Source organism: Engystomops pustulosus, chromosome 9, assembly GCF_040894005.1.
Source record: "Engystomops pustulosus chromosome 9, aEngPut4.maternal, whole genome shotgun sequence".
In the NCBI taxonomy this organism is placed as follows: domain Eukaryota; kingdom Metazoa; phylum Chordata; class Amphibia; order Anura; family Leptodactylidae; genus Engystomops; species Engystomops pustulosus.
The window spans coordinates 5,319,867-5,340,515 of NC_092419.1; the positions used below are offsets into that span (position 1 = coordinate 5,319,867).

A 20,649-nucleotide genomic window follows, 5' to 3' on the forward strand; every position below is an offset into this window, starting at 1 on the left:
GTAAGGTCTAAAGGTTTGTATCAAGTCCACAGAATACAAGACAACAATCTGATTTACTTACCAGTCCCTGCTCGATCCCCGAGGCGCGTTCCGCGACTCCAATGCACAGATGCCACAATTCACTTACATCCTGATATCCTGAATGTGTTGCTTCCCCGCTCAGGTCCCCGGGGTTCACCTTCTTCTTCCTGGTGCATGTAAGTGCATTGTCCGTGTATAACGCGCTGTGCGGGGAGTCACTAAGATCCTGCACCCGATATCCTACATGTGTCGCTTCCCCGCTCAGGTCCCCTGAGTTCACTTTCTTCTTCCTGGTGCATGTAAGTGCATTGTCTGTGTATAATGTGCTGTGCGGGGAGTCACTAAGATCGTGCGCTCGATATCCTGCATGTGTCGCTTCCCCGCTCAGGTCCCCGGAGTTCACCTCCTTCTTCCTGGTGCACGTAAGTGCATTGTCCGTGTATAATGCGCTGTGCGGGGAGTCACTAAGATCGTGCGCCTGATATCCTACATGTGTCGCTTCCCCGCTCAGGTCCCCTGAGTTCACTTTCTTCTTCCTGGTGCATGTAAGTGCATTGTCCGTGTATAATGCGCTGTGCGGGGATTCAATAAGATTGTGCACCCGATATCCTGCATGTGTCGCTTCCCCGCTCAGGTCCCGGGGGTTCACCTTCTTCTTCCTGGTGCATGTAAGTGCATTGTCTGTGTATAATGCGCTGTGCGGGGAGTCACTAAGATCGTGCGCTCGATATCCTGCATGTGTCACTTCCCTGCTCAGGTCCCCGGAGTTCACCTTCTTCTTCCTGGTGCATGTAAGTGCATTGTCCGTGTATAATGTGCTGTGCGGGGAGTCACTAAGATCCTGCACCCCATATCCTGCATGTGTGGCTTCCCCGCTCAGGTCCCCGGAGTTCACCTTCTTCTTCCTGGTGCATGTAAGTGCATTGTCCGTGTATAATGCGCTGTGCGGGGAGTAACTAAGATTGTGCACCTGATATCCTGCATGTGTCGCTTCCCCGCTCAGGTCCCCGGAGTTCACCTTCTTCTTCCTGGTGCATGTAAGTGCTTGACTTGCGACACAATTTAAATGTTAAATCCCGTGCTCAGTCTGAATCAGTCGCATCGATCGACAGCCCGCCCCCCGATTTCTGTTGCATGAAAGCTGGTGCCAATGCGTCAATATCTGAAGTTAAATGCGACGGAAATCGTTGGAATTTCCGACAATAGTGTGGTCCGCGGACCCTTAGTAAATGAGCCCCAATAAATGGAGACTGCTGTTTTTGACTCTCCTATAGTATTGAATTGGGTAGCAGGGCAGATGCTCTACCTACAGGCACCTGCTTTCAGTTCGGGGGGCTCTGTTAAAGGGGTTTTCTCACATACAAAAGTTAGGCCGTATGCATGTGATAGGGCCTAACTTGTTGATCAGTGGGGGTCTCAGTGCTGAAAACGAGGGGTCCATCAGATTAATGGAGCGGATGGCTGCGCCATGGAGCTGATGGAGATCGGTGAACGCGGCGCTCGGCAATTTCCGTCCGCTCCATAGAGGTTGATGGAGCAGAACGGTCACGCGCTGCCGTCTGCTCCAATTATCTGACGGAGTGACGAGAGGTCTGAAAGACCCCTCGTTCTTGTAATCAGCACTGAGACCCCCACTGATCAGCAAGTTAGGCCCTATCCCATGCATAGGACCTAACTTTAGTCTGTGTAAAAACCCTCTTGAATGTGGATAATCTTATCTCCTCACAGATATAAAATACTCTGTAGGTATGTGAGAAGTTATTCTTTAGCCTCCTCTCCTTATCGATCAAGATTGAGCAGAAGGCTTTCATATACACTGCTCACTGCTGGAGAAGAAAGGAGCAAAAAGCAAGAAATAGAAGCTTTCTTTCTTTCTTAATGAAGTATATTACAAAGTTTACTATTATCTTCTGCTCTACTAACTTCTTCAAATGTTTATTTATTATTATTTATGTATAGATACATTTTAAGGCTAAATTCACACTAACATGTGCCCGCCGTACCCTAGTATGATGTCCGGGAGAGGAGGAGGGGATTAGCGCCGTATTCCAGGGAAAGAGAGGTCATGGCCTATCTTTCTCCTGGCTAGGAATGGTACGGTGCCACACGTGTGTAGCACCTTACTGCTCCCGTACAGCACCGTGCAACCATTGCCGAACTATGCCAGATGTATATCCGACATATATGTCGGGCGTATATTTACGTCCCCCAACGGCCGCGTGAATGAGGTGTAACAGATGATTGTTGAATCGTAAATGAAAACTCTGTCTTCAAATAAAGTGAAATTCATCAGGGGACTCTAAACGTTGGGGGACAACCGCTGTGGAAACTGGGTTTACATATCAGGGGTCACCCATCTTTCCTGGTTTAGTGGGGTGTCATCTATTTCTGATAAGGTAGAAGTTACTTCCATGGGGTGTTTATTCTGTGAGATGCAGGGAGGAGAGGTCACTGCTCGGTGACTGGATATAGAGATGAAGTGAGTCACTGTTTGTTCGTACATAATAGACATGAATATTTTACAGCCCTGACAGAAGGGTGTGACCCGATCAGATATCAACTGCACAAAAACTTCTAGAATTTCAATTTAAAGGGATATTCCATATAATCACATCTGTCACCTGCATCAGCGTCAAATATTATTTCAATGGACTCTAACCCCCACAAATCAATGGAATGGGGACCCCCCGGCCCCTTAACTCTCCCGACCAGTGTAAGGTGGAGCTGGAATGTACAGCCCTCCATACAACCAGATACGGGATCAGGTGACAGACATTCACATTTTTCTATAGTTACAACATTTTAGTTCAAAACAGAGAAGTTACATTGTGACTTTGCTGAGACACGTCGGATTCTGGAAATTCTAATCCCAGGAGGAGCTAATTTAGCAATCTACACTGAAGATCAAAATTAAGGAACAACACATAATTTCCTAAATGTCAAGGTCATTGTGAATATATCCTGACATGGAGAAAAAAACGTATTTTTAGCTTATTACATAAATTGTATATAATCTAAGGCACAGAATAAGACGTTCAGATACCTGCAAGTTATTGGAGTTAATCTGGCGCCTGATGCTAATTCCTTAAATATCTGACAAACCCGATGTAAATTGCTAATAACTTTCCAGTTTTCACTGACTTTGCAAATATGTTGTGCCCCTTCAAAGTGATTGAAACCCTCCGGCAGCAGGTTGCCCATATGAAGGCCAACGCGGTGAGACCCTATCAGCCATAGCAAGAGAATTTATTTGGTCCAGGTCTGTGATTTCTAGAATATCGCATCTTTACAAAATCACAAACTCATTCAAGTCCCCTAATAATGCTGGTCGCCCTCAAAAGACAAATGCAAGAGAGGAAAGGATAATGCAGACAATCTCCATGGGTAATTGTTTCATCATTGGAATTATTCAGCACTGAACAGGGGAAGGATCGCTCGTCATACAGGGTCTCCGTGTTTAAGAGCATTTGGACTGAACACCCACTACACAGTCACCAAACCTCTCAATAGTAGAAGGAATCAGAGGCATAAATACTCACCTTTGCTGAGCACCATGATGTGTAGACAGAGGAGAAGTGGAAAAACAGTTCATTTTAGTGAAGGAAGTAAGTTCAATTTATTTAGGTCTGATGGAAACATATTCGTCAACAAACTGGGAGAAAGACCAAACCCAAAGTGTTTATAAAAAGTCGGTGAAAGGTGGTGGAGGAAGTGCCGTGGTTTGGGGAATGTTTTCTTTTTTTTCAGAGTTCTTTTTATTACATTTTTGGATATTCATAAAAATAACATTAAATCATATTAAGTTATGTAAGTTTTACATTTTATACAAAATTTACACAATATTCCAAATATGTCTATTCCCTGTATATATGTGCGTACTAGGGACCTTCTGGTTTCAGATTAAGCTCTACAGTCCATATTTCCTTGATCAGTTTATGGACCGCAACCCACAGATTCTTAATATTGAGACATTCCCACTATTTATGTAATCGGTCCGCCTCCTTCTTATTACATCGACAACATCTGTCCGTCTCTTGCTCTGAGAATTTTGCTGATCTTAACGGTGGTAGAAAGCATCTTAATTGCAACTTGCAGAGTGTCGCCGATTTGTACAGTAAAATCGCGTATGTTTTCCCCAGGTCTTTCTCCCAATTTACCATGTAGCCAAATAGAAAACATGTGGAAAATTATTGGTGACAATAGGGTTATGGTCAATAAACCCAAAACAGTCACAGAACAATGGAAGAGACTGACAGCAGAGTGTCCCAAAATCCCAGCGGGGCCGAGTGTGAGACCAGCGATGTCCTGGGGCCGGAGATGTTCCGAAGTCGGATAGGTAGAAGCTTGGGACAATGTTCTTAATATCTTACCTTGTGTTACAGTCATTGCTGTTCTCTAATTACGGTCATATATTTTGCAGAATTAGGTTTTTCAGTTGATATACTTTGGTAATTTTGTAAAACACTCTTCTAGTGGCACGGAGCCCCCCTTACAAAAAACCCCCATCAAACGTATCCATGGAGATGACCTCATGTCACAGTATCAGGAAGATTTACATACAATAAGTTATTGCTTCAATGGGGCCATAGCAGAGGTCGTACAGAATTCAGTATTACCCCACGCGACCCCTTAGTAAATCTCTTCCCCATATCATCTGCTCCTCAGTAAGAATCTTCCAGTATAACACGGGACAGACCCCGTGTCCGGCAAGGAATGTGCACCCCCAGCTCCAAGTCTCATGACTCCAGATAATTCAGGGTTCCCTCCAGCAAGAATATTTAGCCTGGCCGCTTGTGGACATCCCTGCACAATACACGGTCTGTAAGGAGATATTTTTAGCCAGGCTGGTTGGCTCCCATGTCTCAGGGGTGTATCCTCCATCATGTCACCTCCTCCAGCTACAGGGGATAAAATCTCCAGCACGCACCTTGTTCTGTATAGTCACAGCGGCCGCACCTCATCCCAGAGCTCAGAGCTTCACAGGAGACACCATGGACCTCAATCTGAATGCAGGTAAGAAGAATATCATGGTATTGTACAGCTATAATGTACAGCCCAGGGAGCTGCAGGGCTATAATGTACAGCTATAATGTACAGCCCAGGGAGCTGCAGAGCTATAATGTACAGCTATAATGTACAGCCCAGGGAGCTGCAGAGCTATAATGTACAGCTATAATGTACTGCTATAATATACAGCCCAGGGAGCTGCAGAGCTATAATGTACTGCTATAATGCACAGCCCAGGGAGCTGCAGAGCTATAATGTACAGCTATAATGTACAGCCCAGGGAGCTGCAGAGCTATAATGTACTGCTATAATGCACAGCCCAGGGAGCTGCAGAGCTATAATGTACAGCTATAATGCACAGCCCAGGGAGCTGCAGAGCTATAATGTACAGCTATAATGCACAGCCCAGGGAGCTGCAGAGCTATAATGTACAGCTATAATGTACAGCCCAGGGAGCTGCAGAGCTATAATGTACAGCTATAATGTACTGCTATAATATACAGCCCAGGGAGCTGCAGAGCTATAATGTACTGCTATAATGCACAGCCCAGGGAGCTGCAGAGCTATAATGTACAGCTATAATGCACAGCCCAGGGAGCTGCAGAGCTATAATGTACAGCTATAATGCACAGCTATAATGCACAGCCCAGGGAGCTGCAGGGCTATAATGTACAGCTATAATGCACAGCCCAGGGAGCTGCAGAGCTATAATGCACAGCTATAATGTACAGCCCAGGGAGCTGCAGAGCTATAATGTACAGCTATAATGCACAGCTATAATGTACAGCCCAGGGAGCTGCATAGCTATAATGTACAGCTATAATGTACAGCCCAGGGAGCTGCAGAGCTATAATGTACAGCTATAATGTACAGCCCAGGGAGCTGCAGAGCTATAATGTACAGCTATAATGTACAGCCCAGGGAGCTGCAGAGCTATAATGTACAGCTATAATGTACAGCCCAGGGAGCTGCAGAGCTATAATGTACAGCTATAATGCACAGCTATAATGTACAGCCCAGGGAGCTGCAGAGCTATAATGTACAGCTATAATGTACAGCTATAATGTACAGCCCAGGGAGCTGCGGAGCTATAATGTACAGCTATAATGTACATCTGCGAGGCTCAGGTCCATCAGACATTGCAATGAAAAGATGTATAGGATCGGATGTCACAGTAGATGAGAAATAACGGCAATAATGCAGAATTTTTTCCCCCGCAGTTGACAATTGATGCATTTTTCATCCTTTTTCAGCATGTCAGAAACAAATGACTAAACAGAATGTGAACACAGACATATTTCCTATGTTGTCTTCCTCGGGGTCTTTAGTGGGGTTCTTTTCCTATAAAAGATGAATTTCCTTTATATAGGTTTACATTTTTGGGAGTCTAATTTATCTGCTGCAGCTTCAGTCTCTTCCAGGATAGAGACTGTCCATTGCGATCAGCTCCTGAGCTCCCTCTAGTGGTGGCTACGTGAATCCAAGATCTATATTTGAGTTCTTTGCCTATGCTGGGGATTTTAGAACCCCCCCCCCTCATAATATGAACATCATGTCAAACTCAGCGTTTTAGAACCCATCTTTTAACATACTCCAGACACCTTAGTAGAGACCCTATAGACCATAGTCTCATATAGACCTCACAATATCCGTTAATCCTTATTCTTGCCCCCAGGTGCCCCAGCAGATTGCGATGCCCCTTTAGGCATTGTTTGTCCCTAGGAGAGGAGGGAAAAGCAGGAGTGTGTGGGGCACTTAGGGTATTTGATATCTCTTTGGGGACCCCCTTTTTAGGGAGTTGTCTAGAATGATTTATCCTCCAGTAGTCAGGGCATTCCTGTTTATGGGCAGGGTTGATAAGAACAGGGTGGGTGATGCTTAATTCATGGCTGTAAAACACTCCCTACTCCAGCGATACGGACAGATCAATACACTATGGGTGTGAAATGTAGGTTAGGGGTATGTAGGGTAAATATAAGATTATTTATTCATTCAGTGGGACATTGTGTTGCTCTTAAAAGGGGTTGTTAGTAGCAGCAGGACTGTGAAAAATGCTTTTTATTTTCCAGGATCTTAGCTGGTGATGGAGGTGTCCTCGCAGTGCTGTCTGTGCATTGAATTGCTTTCTCCATTCCTAATCTATACTCTGTAAGACTGCTGCAGTATCCAACCGTGGAGCAACTTAATGCACAGAACTAAGAGCACAGCAGTGTGAGGACGCTCCCCCAGAGTACTGGGAGAAACTTCAATTCTGCAATGTAGATTCAGTTTTCACAGTCCTGTTACAGGTAACTAGCGACATAGACAAATAGATGTTTATATAGCCCTCCTGGTCCAATACGGAGCACTGTATGGAGAGGGGCATAGAACAAATTGCTGTACGTTGCAGCCGGATGTATATTACTATAGTATTACATGGCTCCACATTGGTAGTGCCCAGGATCCTAGGACAATCGTACACTTTCTGGCAGTGGCATCCCAGGGATCCCTAGGATCTGTCACAAACACATTTTTACGAGGTGGCGCACGATTTTTAGCCCTATGATAATAATATAATATTTGAGGTGCTATCTTCTTTGAGCAGCGTGCGAGGATGCTAAGAAACATGGACATGGAGATGTGAAACACGGTCATAAGCATGGAGAGCACGGCCACGGAGGACACGGCCACGGAGAAGGCCACTGCAAAGGACACAAGGTACCTCGATTGATAGATTGTGTGATATTTCCAGCTCTATATCCATATATACACCGGGATATTGTGAGCTTCTGTGTCTCTACAGGGGGGACACGGCCATTCCAGCGACTCCAGTGATTCCAGTAGCTCAAGTGGAAGTGACTGCGAAAAAGGAAAGGTAAGAGCCGTAATCTGGACATAACACCTATACGCCCTGTATATATAGCATAATATATATAACATACGCCCTGTATATATAACATATACTGTATATATAGCATATATATAACATACGCCCTGTATATATAACATATGCCTTGTATATATAACATATACTGTATATAACATACACCCTGTATATAACATACACCCTGTATATATAACATGTATATAACATATTCCCTGTATATATAACATAATATAACATACGCCCTGTATATATAACATATATATAAGATACGCCATGTATATATAACATAATATAACATCCGCCCTGTATATATAACATGTAGATAGAGACGTTAAACCCCCAACAATCTACCAGTTACCCCAAGTCCAGCGGGAAGGGAGAATTTATTATCAGAAAATCTGTATAATCTCGTTATTGGTTTATCGTTCTTGCCGGGATGTGAACATTGAGCAGCGGTTGTGAAATATTGTTAATGAATCACTTCATGATGGATATATAAACAGGTTAAGAACCTTGTATCATGGGATAGAAATCAGCAAAGACATAATGGCGGAGACTTATCACAAGTGTCTGAGGTAAAACTGTTCTAGTTGCCCATAGCAACCAATCAGAGCTCAGCTTTCACTGTCCCACAGCTGTTTATAAAATGAAAGCTGAGCTCTGATTGGTTTCCATGGGCAACTAGAACAGTTTTACCTCAGACACTTCAAATAAATACCCCGAAATATACATTATTACAGGATAGGGGGCAACCGCAGACATGGTCCATAGGCATTTACATGAGAGAAGGACTTATATGGGTGTTACACAAATGACACAGGATTGTGACTGTGTTAATGATATATTCCTCTACAGCGGCCATCTTGGACCAAGAAAACTAAACAGCTGCCATTTTGGTATTAGCCGGGGGTCATGCTAACCACTGTCCCACTAAAGTCACTATTCAAACTTCATCCAGTGTGAAAGTAATACTAATACTAAAATGGCGGCTGTTTGGTTTTCTTGGTCCAAGATGGCCGCTGTAGAGGAATATATCATTAACAGACTGCTAGGACCTTCAGGGTTCTCAAAATCCTAATGAGAATTGAGCATCTGTAAACAAGACCACCGAACCCTTCACTTATATATATATATATCCATATTGGTGTTATACTGGCAGATCGGTGGCCATTGCTTCATTCACATGAGGCACGTTAGTTCTTGAGATTAGTGGTGGTCCCGTCAGTCAGACCCCTCAGAATATAAATTTCATCACGGCCAACAGAGAAACAAGTGAAGGGACTGTAACTCCTCTATTATTCCTGCACTCAGGGCCGGATTAAGGGTGGTGGGGGCCCCTGGGCGCAAACTGGTGGGGGCCCTTCCAATAATGTTTTTGGAGGTATATAGCCTTTCAGCCCCTGTAGTATATAGCCTGCCAGCCCCCTGTAGTATGTAACCTGCCAGACCCTTGTAGTATATAGCCTGCCAGACTCCTGTAGTATACAGCCACCAGCCCCCTGTAGACTTTAGCCGCCAGTCCCCTGCAGAAAATGGCGATCTCGACGATTTCCCCCAGCGAAGGCAGCTGTGTCTCAATGCCACAGCTGTCATCCAGGACCCCTATGTGTATTGCGAGCGGCCACGGGCCGCTGCGCATTGCACACAGAGCTGAGTTGCTGACCGTTGGAAACTGGTGGGGGTCCCTTAAAAAGTGAAAGTGGTGGGGGCCCTGGGGCTCGAGCCCCATGAGCCCCTCCTTTAATCCGGCCCTGCCTGCACTATTATATAGAACATTATATACATCTCTACGTTCTCTCTGCGCAGTCACACGGAGAAGGCCACGAGCACAAGAAGAAGGAGAAGAAAGAAAAGAAGGACAAACAACACAAAGACAAGAAGGAAAAGAAAGACAAAAAAGACAAGTCTGAGAAGAAACACTAGAAGAAATGTCCTGGCAGCTCATATCCTGTATGGCGGGTGCGGCGGCCATTTTGTATGATGTGTCAATAAAGATTTACCTCATAGAAAGCCTCCAGTACACCACACAGAGGCCCACATTCACTTTCATGCCTGACATCTGACTGTGCTCAAAATTCTGGCCATTTTTGGGACAAAGTGTCTGTTAGTAGTAGATATTAAATGAATATACTGCAAAAACTTCCTGATAAACCAGAGACATTACTCATAGATCCAGGCACCGGGACTGGGGTAATCTTATATTTGTTATCCATGGCTTCCTTCTTTCTGAAATACATTTTTAAAATTATGCTAATGAGCCAGAGAGGCTACCCTAGCCCCTTTGTGATCTGGCTTTACTGGCTGTTACACGGTCTCACTCTGATCCCTGCTTCCTCAGCACTATAGAGCAATATGGACACGGGGTTATCTGAGGAAGGTAAATTTTATAAGGTTTAGGTTTACCTTTAAGGCCTCATTCACACGACTTTTTGGAGGACAATCCAACCGCAAATTATACGTCCCCATAGACGGCGGTACACGTGTGGCTCGGTTCTGCGCCATACACGCTCATCCCTCTGCTTCTCTGGCGCCGCTGTATGGCCGGGTGAGCATACGTGTGAATGTACCCTTACACTGTACCTACCTATCGCTGTATGGCCGAGCGGCATACGTGTGAATGTACCCTTACACTGTGCGTCTGTGTATATACTCCGCTGTAGGTCACTGGTAGTTTAAGGCTGAAGCCATAAGGGCAATACATTGGTTTAGCTTCTGCAAAATCCCTGCTGTGATGTATAATAGCAGCACCAACCAATCTGCACACATCCTCCTGACCCATTGTTCCTGCAATGTAAATGACATAACATGCAGGGTCCGGTAGAGGCCTCAGGGAAAGCCGCAGCCAAAACCTCTAAATACCTGGTGAACACACGGCAGGATCTCCATGTAAAAACATTCTGCGATGTGTTGTCTGCGTGACCCAAAAAGTTGTTTTCTTCCTTCTGAGCTCTGATTGCAGATATTCTCCAGGGAGGTTATTAGAAGTGGCTGAACCTTTCATTGTTTCCACCTAAGGATTCCTGTGAGGTCATTTCCTTGGTGCCTCACATAACACACCTGATCCCTACTCTGTGCAGGTGACATCCAATCTACTAGAAATAAAGAGATGCTATTACTATGTATAATTCGGCCTAGTTTTCTCGGTGTGAGGTTATTTCTACCTCTTTCTGCAGCATTTTAGCACATACTACGGCCTCCTGCATGCACCGTGCCCAACAGAAGAAAAGAATGCTGAGCGCTCCCCATGGTTTGTGAGATATATATATATATATATATATGGCCTAACTCCGACGGAGGCCCCATGCACAGGGCCATGCACTCGCCCCGACGATACTGGGTGCAGCACACAGCCAGGTAAAGAAGGGAGGAGAAGTGAGCGCTCCTCATACCTCCCCTAAATTGAGTAGACGTGGCCCCCCCAGCTCAGTTATTGGTGCCATGGACCTCTATGGTGGCCGCATTACGGGCCCTCATATGGTCATGTGCATGAGGCCTAAAGAGAATGCTCAAAATAACCTTTTGAAACAAATTCACTTTTGGGAGTTTGTCCCCATCTAAAATGTCAACTGCTCATTAGCAAAATCCTGTTGAAGAAGACAAATCTCCAAAGAAACCAGCGTGAGTATGTGATCCATAGTTCAGATGGTGTCAGCAGGGCAAAGACAAAAGGGCAAAGTCTACACATAAAGCCCGACCGGTGAATGGCGTAAGAATAATCACTAAAATGTAGAAATTCTATTGGAAGGACAGAATCAACTTCAGGTTCAACGCCATTGTAACAGCAGGTAGAAAACATCCCCATGAATTTTCTATGAGCTCACGCACACAGCACTGGGATTGAGCGGACTACCGGACTTATAGATTACATCCTATTCCTGCCCGAGTTACATGGGCTACAAACAACGGATCTGGGAGGGGACTCCAAGGTTCATAGTTATAGCTGATGCAAGGAGCCACTGCCTTCTTTTATCATGTATCACTATGATGCTTGGACTCCCATCTCCGGTCTGGACACCACAGTGTCATCACAGACCAAACACATTCATGCGATTTAGCCCTAATGACTAGTTCATTTGTCAGATATTGGATCAGATTTCTAAGTGGATGTCATCCTGCAGGGCTGCTAAAAACAGCATTACTCACTTCACCGTCCTCCCTGCTATTCGGACCCATCACTGATTCTCACTAGTCTCTTCTCCTTGGTCTATCTAAATACAAAAAATGGCAGCTCAGCCCGTAAGTGATTACAAGCCACTTTGTTTCGAGATGACAGAAGGAAATAGAGACCGAAGGGAACAAGATAAAGTCAGAAAAACAAAAAGAAGGAAAAAAAAGGCAACTTGACACTGGAAAAGAATTAATTTAATGAACTGACTGATGATACAGATGATGGAGACCGGACTCCCAAAAAACACAAATTCCAAATCACACCTGTACAACGCTGTGCTATGCAGACACTATAGCGCCCCAACATCCTAGAGTAGGAGGACGGCGCCTATAGGATCCACGTACTATATATAAACATGAAAGTCTGCTGTAATCATTGCTTCCCGAATAAGTGAATAACTCCTGCTGTGTAACGAGCTCCGAGGGAAGTCCTTATGACCAAACTTCCTAAAATTTGGTGAAAATCATAATTTAATGCAAAAATGCACATGTGCTCTGAGTCCGAGTGTGTGCAGGATCTCTGTGTAGGTGTCCGCGGAGCTATAGGTGTAAGGATGTGTGTGTGCACACTATACAGACAATGTGCACGTAAACTCCAGGACATGAATAAAGTTCTTCCCAGAAAAAAAGCTACAATCAGTGACTTTGGGGGTTAAATGTAAAGCATAAAAGATAAAGACACTTTTTATTTGTCGCTTCCTAATACTTATTGGCCCGTCCTTTGGTATCAGAGAGGCTCAGCCGTGTCTAATGGATCCTTAAGACAAGAGGCAGCTGCACAAAGACAAAAGGAGGATCCCCCCCAGCCTGCACTTATGAGGGTCCCGCGGTCATCTCCGGAGGAGCTCGTCCAGTGACCCAGGTCATCGAGGTGTTACAGTCACATAAGGAATAGATGCAGTAGGGGCCCCTATACAAAGAACATCCAAGCAGTGGGGTCCATGCAAATAAAACAGTTAAAAAAAAAAAAAGAATAAGAAGAAGCCGCCTGCCGGGAGGTGGGAGCGACGTCATCCGGATGAGATTCCAATATGGCAACTCCGTCCTCGTTACACGTTGTCCGGATGGGGAATCATCTCACTAGGTGGTACGTCAGCCAGTACATGAAGAGGGGCTGCACTGCAGCGATTGCCATGGTCAGGTACATGCGCAGCTGGTTCCTAGCACCACGGACCAGGACGCCCTCTGCTGCGGCTTCTGACAAGATCTTTAACCTCAAAGTCCGAATCTGGAAAGAAAACAAAAGGGAAGCTTTAGTATTCAAGACTATAAACATCTATGGAATACATTTGCACTACTATAGATATTTGTATGGTGTTGAATAGGAGTTATACATCCTGCAGCATGAAGTTGTCAGTCAGATCAAGAACAAGGTAGAGTAACCCTTAAAAAGGACCACCAGGATGAAGGATTGTAAACTGACATACTGGTGTGTGCCCCCTCTGGAAGGGGGTTATTCTCTGGCTTTTACAAAAAAAAAAAAAAAAAAAAAAAAAGATTTTAAATTATGCAAATGACCCTTAGGGGCTCTGGGCTCTATTGGTTTTAATAGAGGCTAGTGCCCCTCAAGCTCATTTGCATAATTCTTAAAGCCTTTTATTGTTAATAATAAGGGCATAAGAAGCTTAAAGAAAAGTGGATCCTGCCAGAGGGGGCGCACACCTGTATGTCAGTGCTTGGTTTACAATCCTTCATCCTGGTGGTAGATGCCCTATATCGATGTGGTAGATGACAAGGGCCCCACACATCATAAAAGTAATAAATTCACAACAAATACCCACTGTCAGACTATCCCTTTAACATTAGACTATGTAGCACTTACCATGAAAAACACTATGGAGATGCAACACCAGCTAAGGACAATGTAGTATCCAGTCTTCCCAAAGAGAAGGCCAGACAGAACTCCTGATATCATCCTGAAAGAGATCGGATAAAGTGAGACAGATCAAAAAAAAAAAAAAAAAAAAATTATCAGAAAAGGAAAGACACAGACAATTCCCGCTTCTACTCACCCCACATATTTGTAGCCAGAAAACGCTACAAGATCCACAGTGGTGAGGTCAGTATTTACAGTCACTAGGTAGAGGCTGAGAAGGACAGCAAACACCTCCACTATGAGCCAGGCCAAGGCAGAGCTGGCCTGCATGCCCAGGATCTCCGGGGAAAAGCTGCGGAAGGAAAGCAACGTTACAAGACATGATATGGAGAATCTGCAGCTTTCCAAAATCTAAAGGACACCTAGTGGTGGGGAGTGTTAATGCAAAATATGGGGTCCAACAGCAGAAGCTGCAGGACAACATTGGGCGGCTACATCCACTAAATGGGCCATGAATAGAACTATAAGGAAAATTTCTTATTTCAGAATTTTTGTTTTTGAAAGTCAAAATAGATTAATGGTGAAGCACCACAACAAGTGCACACGGCGTCTTTACACTGAAGCTAGAAGCCACATATGGTTGTGGTTCACAAAAACTGAAGAAATAACAACTGGATGCAACTTTGAGTATTAACTGCAAGTGTCCGTCATAGTAAACAACGGAAGGTCACGTGTAGACGAAACCAACACTTCGCATTTGAAGAGCTCACAATTCGAATTATAGTCTGCACAACACAAATCCCTATGTATGGAAGTGGGCCAGAACCATGTAACTTTAGTTCCCTGGATGATCCCTTTAACCGCTGTGACCTCCAATTGTGTGGCTACACATCCTCCTGCACTAAGAAGTTGTGCTCCAGCTACTAAATGACCAAGAAAGATCTCAGATCAAAGGGCATCGGCACACAGAATAGATGATGTACCCCAGCATCAGAAAATTATTAGCAAGCCGGTTTCTAGGGTGTATAAAATGCTTCACAAATAATTTTTCACAAATTATCTGTGGAAATGTATTGCAGCCATTTTTTTTTTCCCACAAAGTGCGTAGGCGATTGTGATAAATCCAATAAATACACTGCTGCTGTATCACTCTGCAGATTTACCAAGCAAAAATGCTACACATAATACGTAACACGTGTGCAGACACCCCAAGAGTACTATGCAGCTATAGATACAGATGCACAGTCCTCTCTATCACCTCCCTGCAGGGATGAACAGTTATAGCTGGGGGAGAGGTAACCACTTACAGCATCACTTCTGCAGGGAATGGAGAGCCACCAGTGGACCTCTAGGGTGGGAAGTATCCAATATTAAAGGGATTGTACCAAGTTATCAATGTGATCGTGGGGGCTAAATACTGGCAACTCAGCAATCATGAGAACATGACTCTCAACAATCCTGAGAACGCGGTTTGTGTGCTCACCAATTGGTGGTGCATAAGGAAAGCCTGTGTCCTGCCACCCCATGCAATATTATGGAAAATGCTGGACACGGCACTTGGGTGTATGCATCACTCTAATTCACCGTCTATGCATGTTGAGGATGCACAGACCATTTCCAATGCTCCAATAGTATTGCATGGAGCGGCAGGGCACATTCCCAACCTGACGCTCCATCAATTAGTGAGGACAGCGGCTCAGATTCTTAATTTAAAATGAAACCGTTTCATTTTTATTACTCCTTATTAACACAAAGGCAAAAACACTGTCACCAATGACCGGCTGTAGTATTCACCACCGACCATCCACAGCAAAGACATGGAAGACATTACTCACTTGTTCTGTGTTCCCAGTGCCAGCCCAGCAACCAGAATATAAGTGATAAAAGCCATGACTGGAAGAAAGATATATCATGTTACAATGTATAAAGAGAGATCACCACTTACTATTATTATAGCTTTCAACTAGATCCATCCCTGTAACTCACCTGGAATGTAAAGGTCCGGAGCATTGACATCAAATCGTGGAGCTACGGGGATATCCTGCTGGTACCGGACCTCCCAGTCCTAAAACATACAAAGAAGAGGGAATGAATGGAGCAATGGCGGCTTTCATCATTCACTTCCATAGTTTGTTCTAGGTGTGAAGGATGTAGATTTGGGTTCTCTCTCTTGATCCTTTGCCTCTGCCCCTTTATGTAGCTTTTCTGACATATGTAAGGTCAAAGCGCTATATGCGGCAGAGATCACATTCCTGCATCATTAGAGATAGTAAAACAATATGGAAAGCAAATAGTGGACAGAGCTCCCTCCTACTCCCACGACTTACCTGGTGCATGTAGGGGAAGAGGAGAAGCCCAATTTTTTTACCGACATAAACCGTGTCGACAGCAAAGTAATACTTGAGCTTGTTCACCGGGATTATCCTGTCAATCTGTCAAATATGGAGGAAATTATTACACTCACCAATGAGTTATTACAGTCTCCAATCTTTATATGAGGTTCTTAACAGCCATAGAAGCCGCATAATGAAGACCAATATGCACCCCCAGTATCTCCCAATACCGTACACTTACATTTTTGTCCACCATCTCCTTGCCCTGTGTAGCTAAGCTGCTTCCATAGGCCATGGCGAAGTTGGACATGGGTTCTGACAGGAAGGCCTGAGTAGGGATGCCCAGAGCTGGGGAGCCGTGGTTGTGGTATTCCATGCCCGGAGGTCCTGGGACGGCACTGGTGTCATCGAATAACTGATGCTGACCGGCCATATTGGGGTTAGAGCCTCGATGGCGCCGCTTTGAAGCTGTTGGAAAGAAAAATAATTGAAACCTTACAATACACATTATCCATCTACAGCCACTGATGGCGACCAACACGGTGAATGTGGGTGTATGGATCCATCTGCGCTGCCCCCAGCGTACACAGGAGGGGGACACTGCGGACTACACTGTAATTTGGGCAATTGTTAAAACACATGCGTCCTTGGCATTATCATTTGGCTCAATTCTTTTCTTTACAGCTGAACCACGGTCAGACCCGTTTTAAAGGAAAACTACCACTCATTAAAAGCTTTTTCCTTTTTTTCTTTGATAGAGGGGTAGCTATCCTTTTAAGAAATGTTTTCTAAATCCTTGACATCTCCTTTAACACTTGTCAGTCATCAGTGCTGTATGGCCATGAATGAATCGTTCATCACCATACAGTTTGAGTTAGTCGGCAGCACACAGACAGACATACATACATACATACACACATAAACGGTGCAATGTGCTGCCAGTGATTGGTTGTCGGTGCCGCCAATGATACATCCCCTACTTGGTCAGGTGATTACTGGCGCCTTTACAGAATTATCAGAAATGACATTTCCTAAGAATAGTAGTTCCCGATCACTGACGCCTGTGTGCCAGCAATCTGCATCAGTGGTTTCATTCTAGCATGTTGGCAGCACATAAACCCAACAGTGCCACGTGCTGCCAACTAACACACACTGTACAGAGATCAACAATTCATTCTGGTACAGGGGGGATATTCAAGCTCATCCTGGAAATCTAGTCCTGGGCCAGTACAAGGGAGTGTCCCTAAAATGATACCCTATCCACATGAACGGATGAATGGGCCCATGTCACTTCTATGGGATTCCAGGGTATATGTGGGGGAACAAAGGGAACCAGTCAATACGAATGTCATGAGTGCACCATGCACACTGTAACAGCCTGTGAATCTGCAAGAGCCCTTAAGACTCATCAGCATAATTTGATTTCAGAAGGAAGGAGGCCATGGATAACAAATATAAGCAGATACCACAGTCCCGGGGCCTGGATCTATGAGTAATGTCCCTGGTTTATCAGGATGGATTTTGATATTAGATTCCTTTACGTTCTAGATCGTCTCATATCTGGGAAACATCCCTTTAAGAAGGCCCAAATGCAAGACTAAGATCATAGCGTTAGAAGGGGGTTGTCCAAAGTTTGGAAATTATCTGCTATCCACAGGTTAGGGGATACTAAGATCAGTGCGGGTCCAATCATATTAATAAGACCCCAGCAATCCGGAGAATGGGGTCCCCTGATAAACTGGGGGAGCATCAGATCAAGCACATTCATCAGTAATAACAGGACCCCCTACTCTGATGATCAGTGGGGGTCTCAGGAGTCGGACCCTCATCCATCATCCTGCACATCCATAGGGTATAACAAGCAAATAAATCAAAGACTTCCCAAAGATTCCCACCGCCCAACTTCCCAAAACGCACCCCTGTATTATCCTCCTCTAAGACCATGTCTCCCATCCTGGGCTCAATGGGGGTTGTAGTCCTCATGGCCTGTGAGGAATCTAGAGGGTCACACGAGATTTCTATGGGGCAGTAGTCAACATTCTGCCCCTTAAAGGGACGGTGCAGGAATATTTAATATGAAGCTTCATTGCTATCAGACAGAGCGCCACCGCTGTCCTCTGGATGTGTCTGGTACTGCAGCTGGTGGTCACCCCTCGCCATGCGGCTCCATACACCACTGATAGACAACTCCCACACCAGGCTGCGGCGCGCTATTACCACCAGCACCGCGCTGCACTCCGCACCCCGTCCATAACTTACGGGCCCTGAAGCTGCTCTCCCGGTTCATGGCTCCGGTGTGATGACGCGGCCTCGCCTCCTCCTAAGCAGCTGACGCGCAAGCGTTCTCCCGACCAATCACCGGCCTGTTAAGTAAGGGAGGTGTCAATAAAGTTTGTTGAATTGAAGTAAAAAAAAAATCGAACGCAGGCAGCTGTGATGTGGCATGGGAGTGCTGCAGTGACGTCACCGCCGAGAATGGAAGGCGGGGCGACGGCGCGTCACGTGACCCGCAGCAGCCTCTCTGTGGTTGGCGCGATAGTCGCGCTGTCGTGTCACCCACAGATAATATCCTCAGTGTCATATGTCGTGATATTAGGAATAAAGTCTGATCATATTATAATAAAAAAATAGAATAAATATAATAAAAAGTACATGAAAGGACCCGGGGATGCACTATTGTTTGTATTTAGGTGGTGGTGACGTCATGCAGTCATTTCTGTCGTCACATCATAAAGTGTAACTTTATGTACGTCATGTCTGGCCTCTGTATGTGGTGACATTGATGGATTTGGTGATATGAATCCATCATTGTATAACACTGGTCATACACATGTACTGAAAGTCATGACCCTGGAGTCTAAAAGGTGGATTTTTGTACATTTTTACTGAAAACTTGTCCTTAGTGAAGGAAATCAATATTATTGAATGATAACATAATTAGGGCTGAGCAGCAATACCGAGCGCTGCCGCTCTATGACGCAGAGACCCCTCTGAAGGCTTTAGTCTTACATAGTCTTTTGGAAAACGCATCCGTTTTTGATCGCTTTTAATTAAGATAATTGGGAAAACCGGTCAAAAACGGATGCGTTTTTTAACAGACTGCTTAAAAACGGACCAAAACGGGTTCAAAACGCCACGTGTGACCGCAGCCATACTGTGACAGGTGGTTGGAGCTGAACTTTTGCATTGCAGAGATTGTGTTCCTGCCCAAAATAAAATGCTTCGGATAAACGTACAACATAGATCAGTTACTTTGCGGTTTAGCCACAGACGATGTAGCTGTCACAGTGGTTACCATCACTTTTGAAGGCCAGTCTTAAAATCCCCCCCCCCCCCCTTCCCCGGGGATTCGGCGCTCGGATCCACGTCTTAGTGGATCCAGGCGCAAACTCCGCAAGTTCCAAGGTCTGAGCTGGTAGAGTCTTTGTGCTGTAGTCTCCACCGGTTTACCCGCGGTAAGTAAATGTGACTGCAGGACCGCTCACCCTCCCCCCGCCCCACCCAGAAACTGGTGGAGAAGACATCATGAATCTCCACCTGACTGCATAGTAAAAACAAAAATCAGCACAATACTCATTTACATGGAAATGCAGAGGATTAGCAGCACTGAATGACAATTGTGTAATCCTCACACAGATCTGCTGCACATCCAATGCAGAGAGTAAGGGATAACACAGACGACTGTGGTTAGTCCTCAGATCCCAGGAATTCAGGAATGGAGTGACGGGAATTCACGGACCAGCACAGGGACAGAACTCTGAGCATCACAGTGATACTGTATATAATGGGAGGAGTCCTTTGTGGAACTGTATTCATGATTATAGAAGGGAAGAATGGACTAATTGGGGCACATTTACTTACCCGTCCGCGGAATTCACCGAAAGTGGATTGTCCGACAATTAAGCACTGTAGGGGGAGTCACTAATATCGTGCGCCCCACAGTCCGACGAAAGTGCAATCTGCGATCCCCATTGTATCATATACTGTATCGCTATAATTTGCTCCTGTGCCGTCCTCTGCACTATGGTGAAGCATGAACAAGGTTGTCCCAAGAAAATTGGTCTGTGTGTCTACGGGAGTTACTGGACCAACCCTTGTACTTCTGATCTAAACCAAGTTCAGTTCAGCAGTTTTACTTCTGTACTGGTGAATCCCGCTGAAACATCAGGGGAGAGTTATCAGGACTTTTATACTGAAATAGTCGCAGTCCCTAGCAAACTGCCATGAATTGCAAATATTCTGCTCTCTACAGCACCTCCACAGCAAGTGGGCGTAAAAGTGACGTGGCCCGCTGGATATGCCCGCTGTAGCCTGCGAATTGCCTGTGACCACTTTTCTACCTCTTTATAATTCTTTATTTATATAGCGCACACAGATAACGGAGTGCTGCACAGAACTTGCCAAATCAGTCTCTGTCCCTGTCCCACTCCCTGTTTTGG

The 20,649-nt window shown here is 45.0% G+C and overlaps 1 protein-coding gene across 1 annotated transcript; it reads right to left on the minus strand.

Annotated features, from left to right (window-relative positions):
* Positions 1–12,234: 12,234 nt before the first annotated feature.
* YIF1B (Yip1 interacting factor homolog B, membrane trafficking protein) lies at positions 12,235–18,626 on the minus strand. Its single transcript, XM_072123451.1, has 8 exons — positions 18,470–18,626; positions 16,452–16,678; positions 16,205–16,309; positions 15,864–15,942; positions 15,713–15,770; positions 14,074–14,229; positions 13,884–13,977; positions 12,235–13,289 (listed from the first exon to the last, which is right to left on the minus strand). The coding sequence occupies exons 1-8, from the start codon at positions 18,495–18,497 to the stop codon at positions 13,134–13,136; spliced, it is 903 nt and encodes a 300-aa protein (XP_071979552.1). The 5' UTR covers positions 18,498–18,626; the 3' UTR covers positions 12,235–13,133.
* Positions 18,627–20,649: the final 2,023 nt, after the last annotated feature.

Coding starts and splice junctions, on each gene's coding strand:
- YIF1B (XM_072123451.1), bottom strand. CDS start 18,497: ATGAACCGGGAGAGCAGCTTCAGGGCCC. Junction 16,679..18,469: donor GGAGAGCAGCTTCAGGGCCC/GTAAGTTATGGA, acceptor TCTTTCCAACAG/CTTCAAAGCGGCGCCATCGA. Junction 14,230..15,712: donor GCACTGGGAACACAGAACAA/GTGAGTAATGTC, acceptor TTCCTTCCGCAG/CTTTTCCCCGGAGATCCTGG.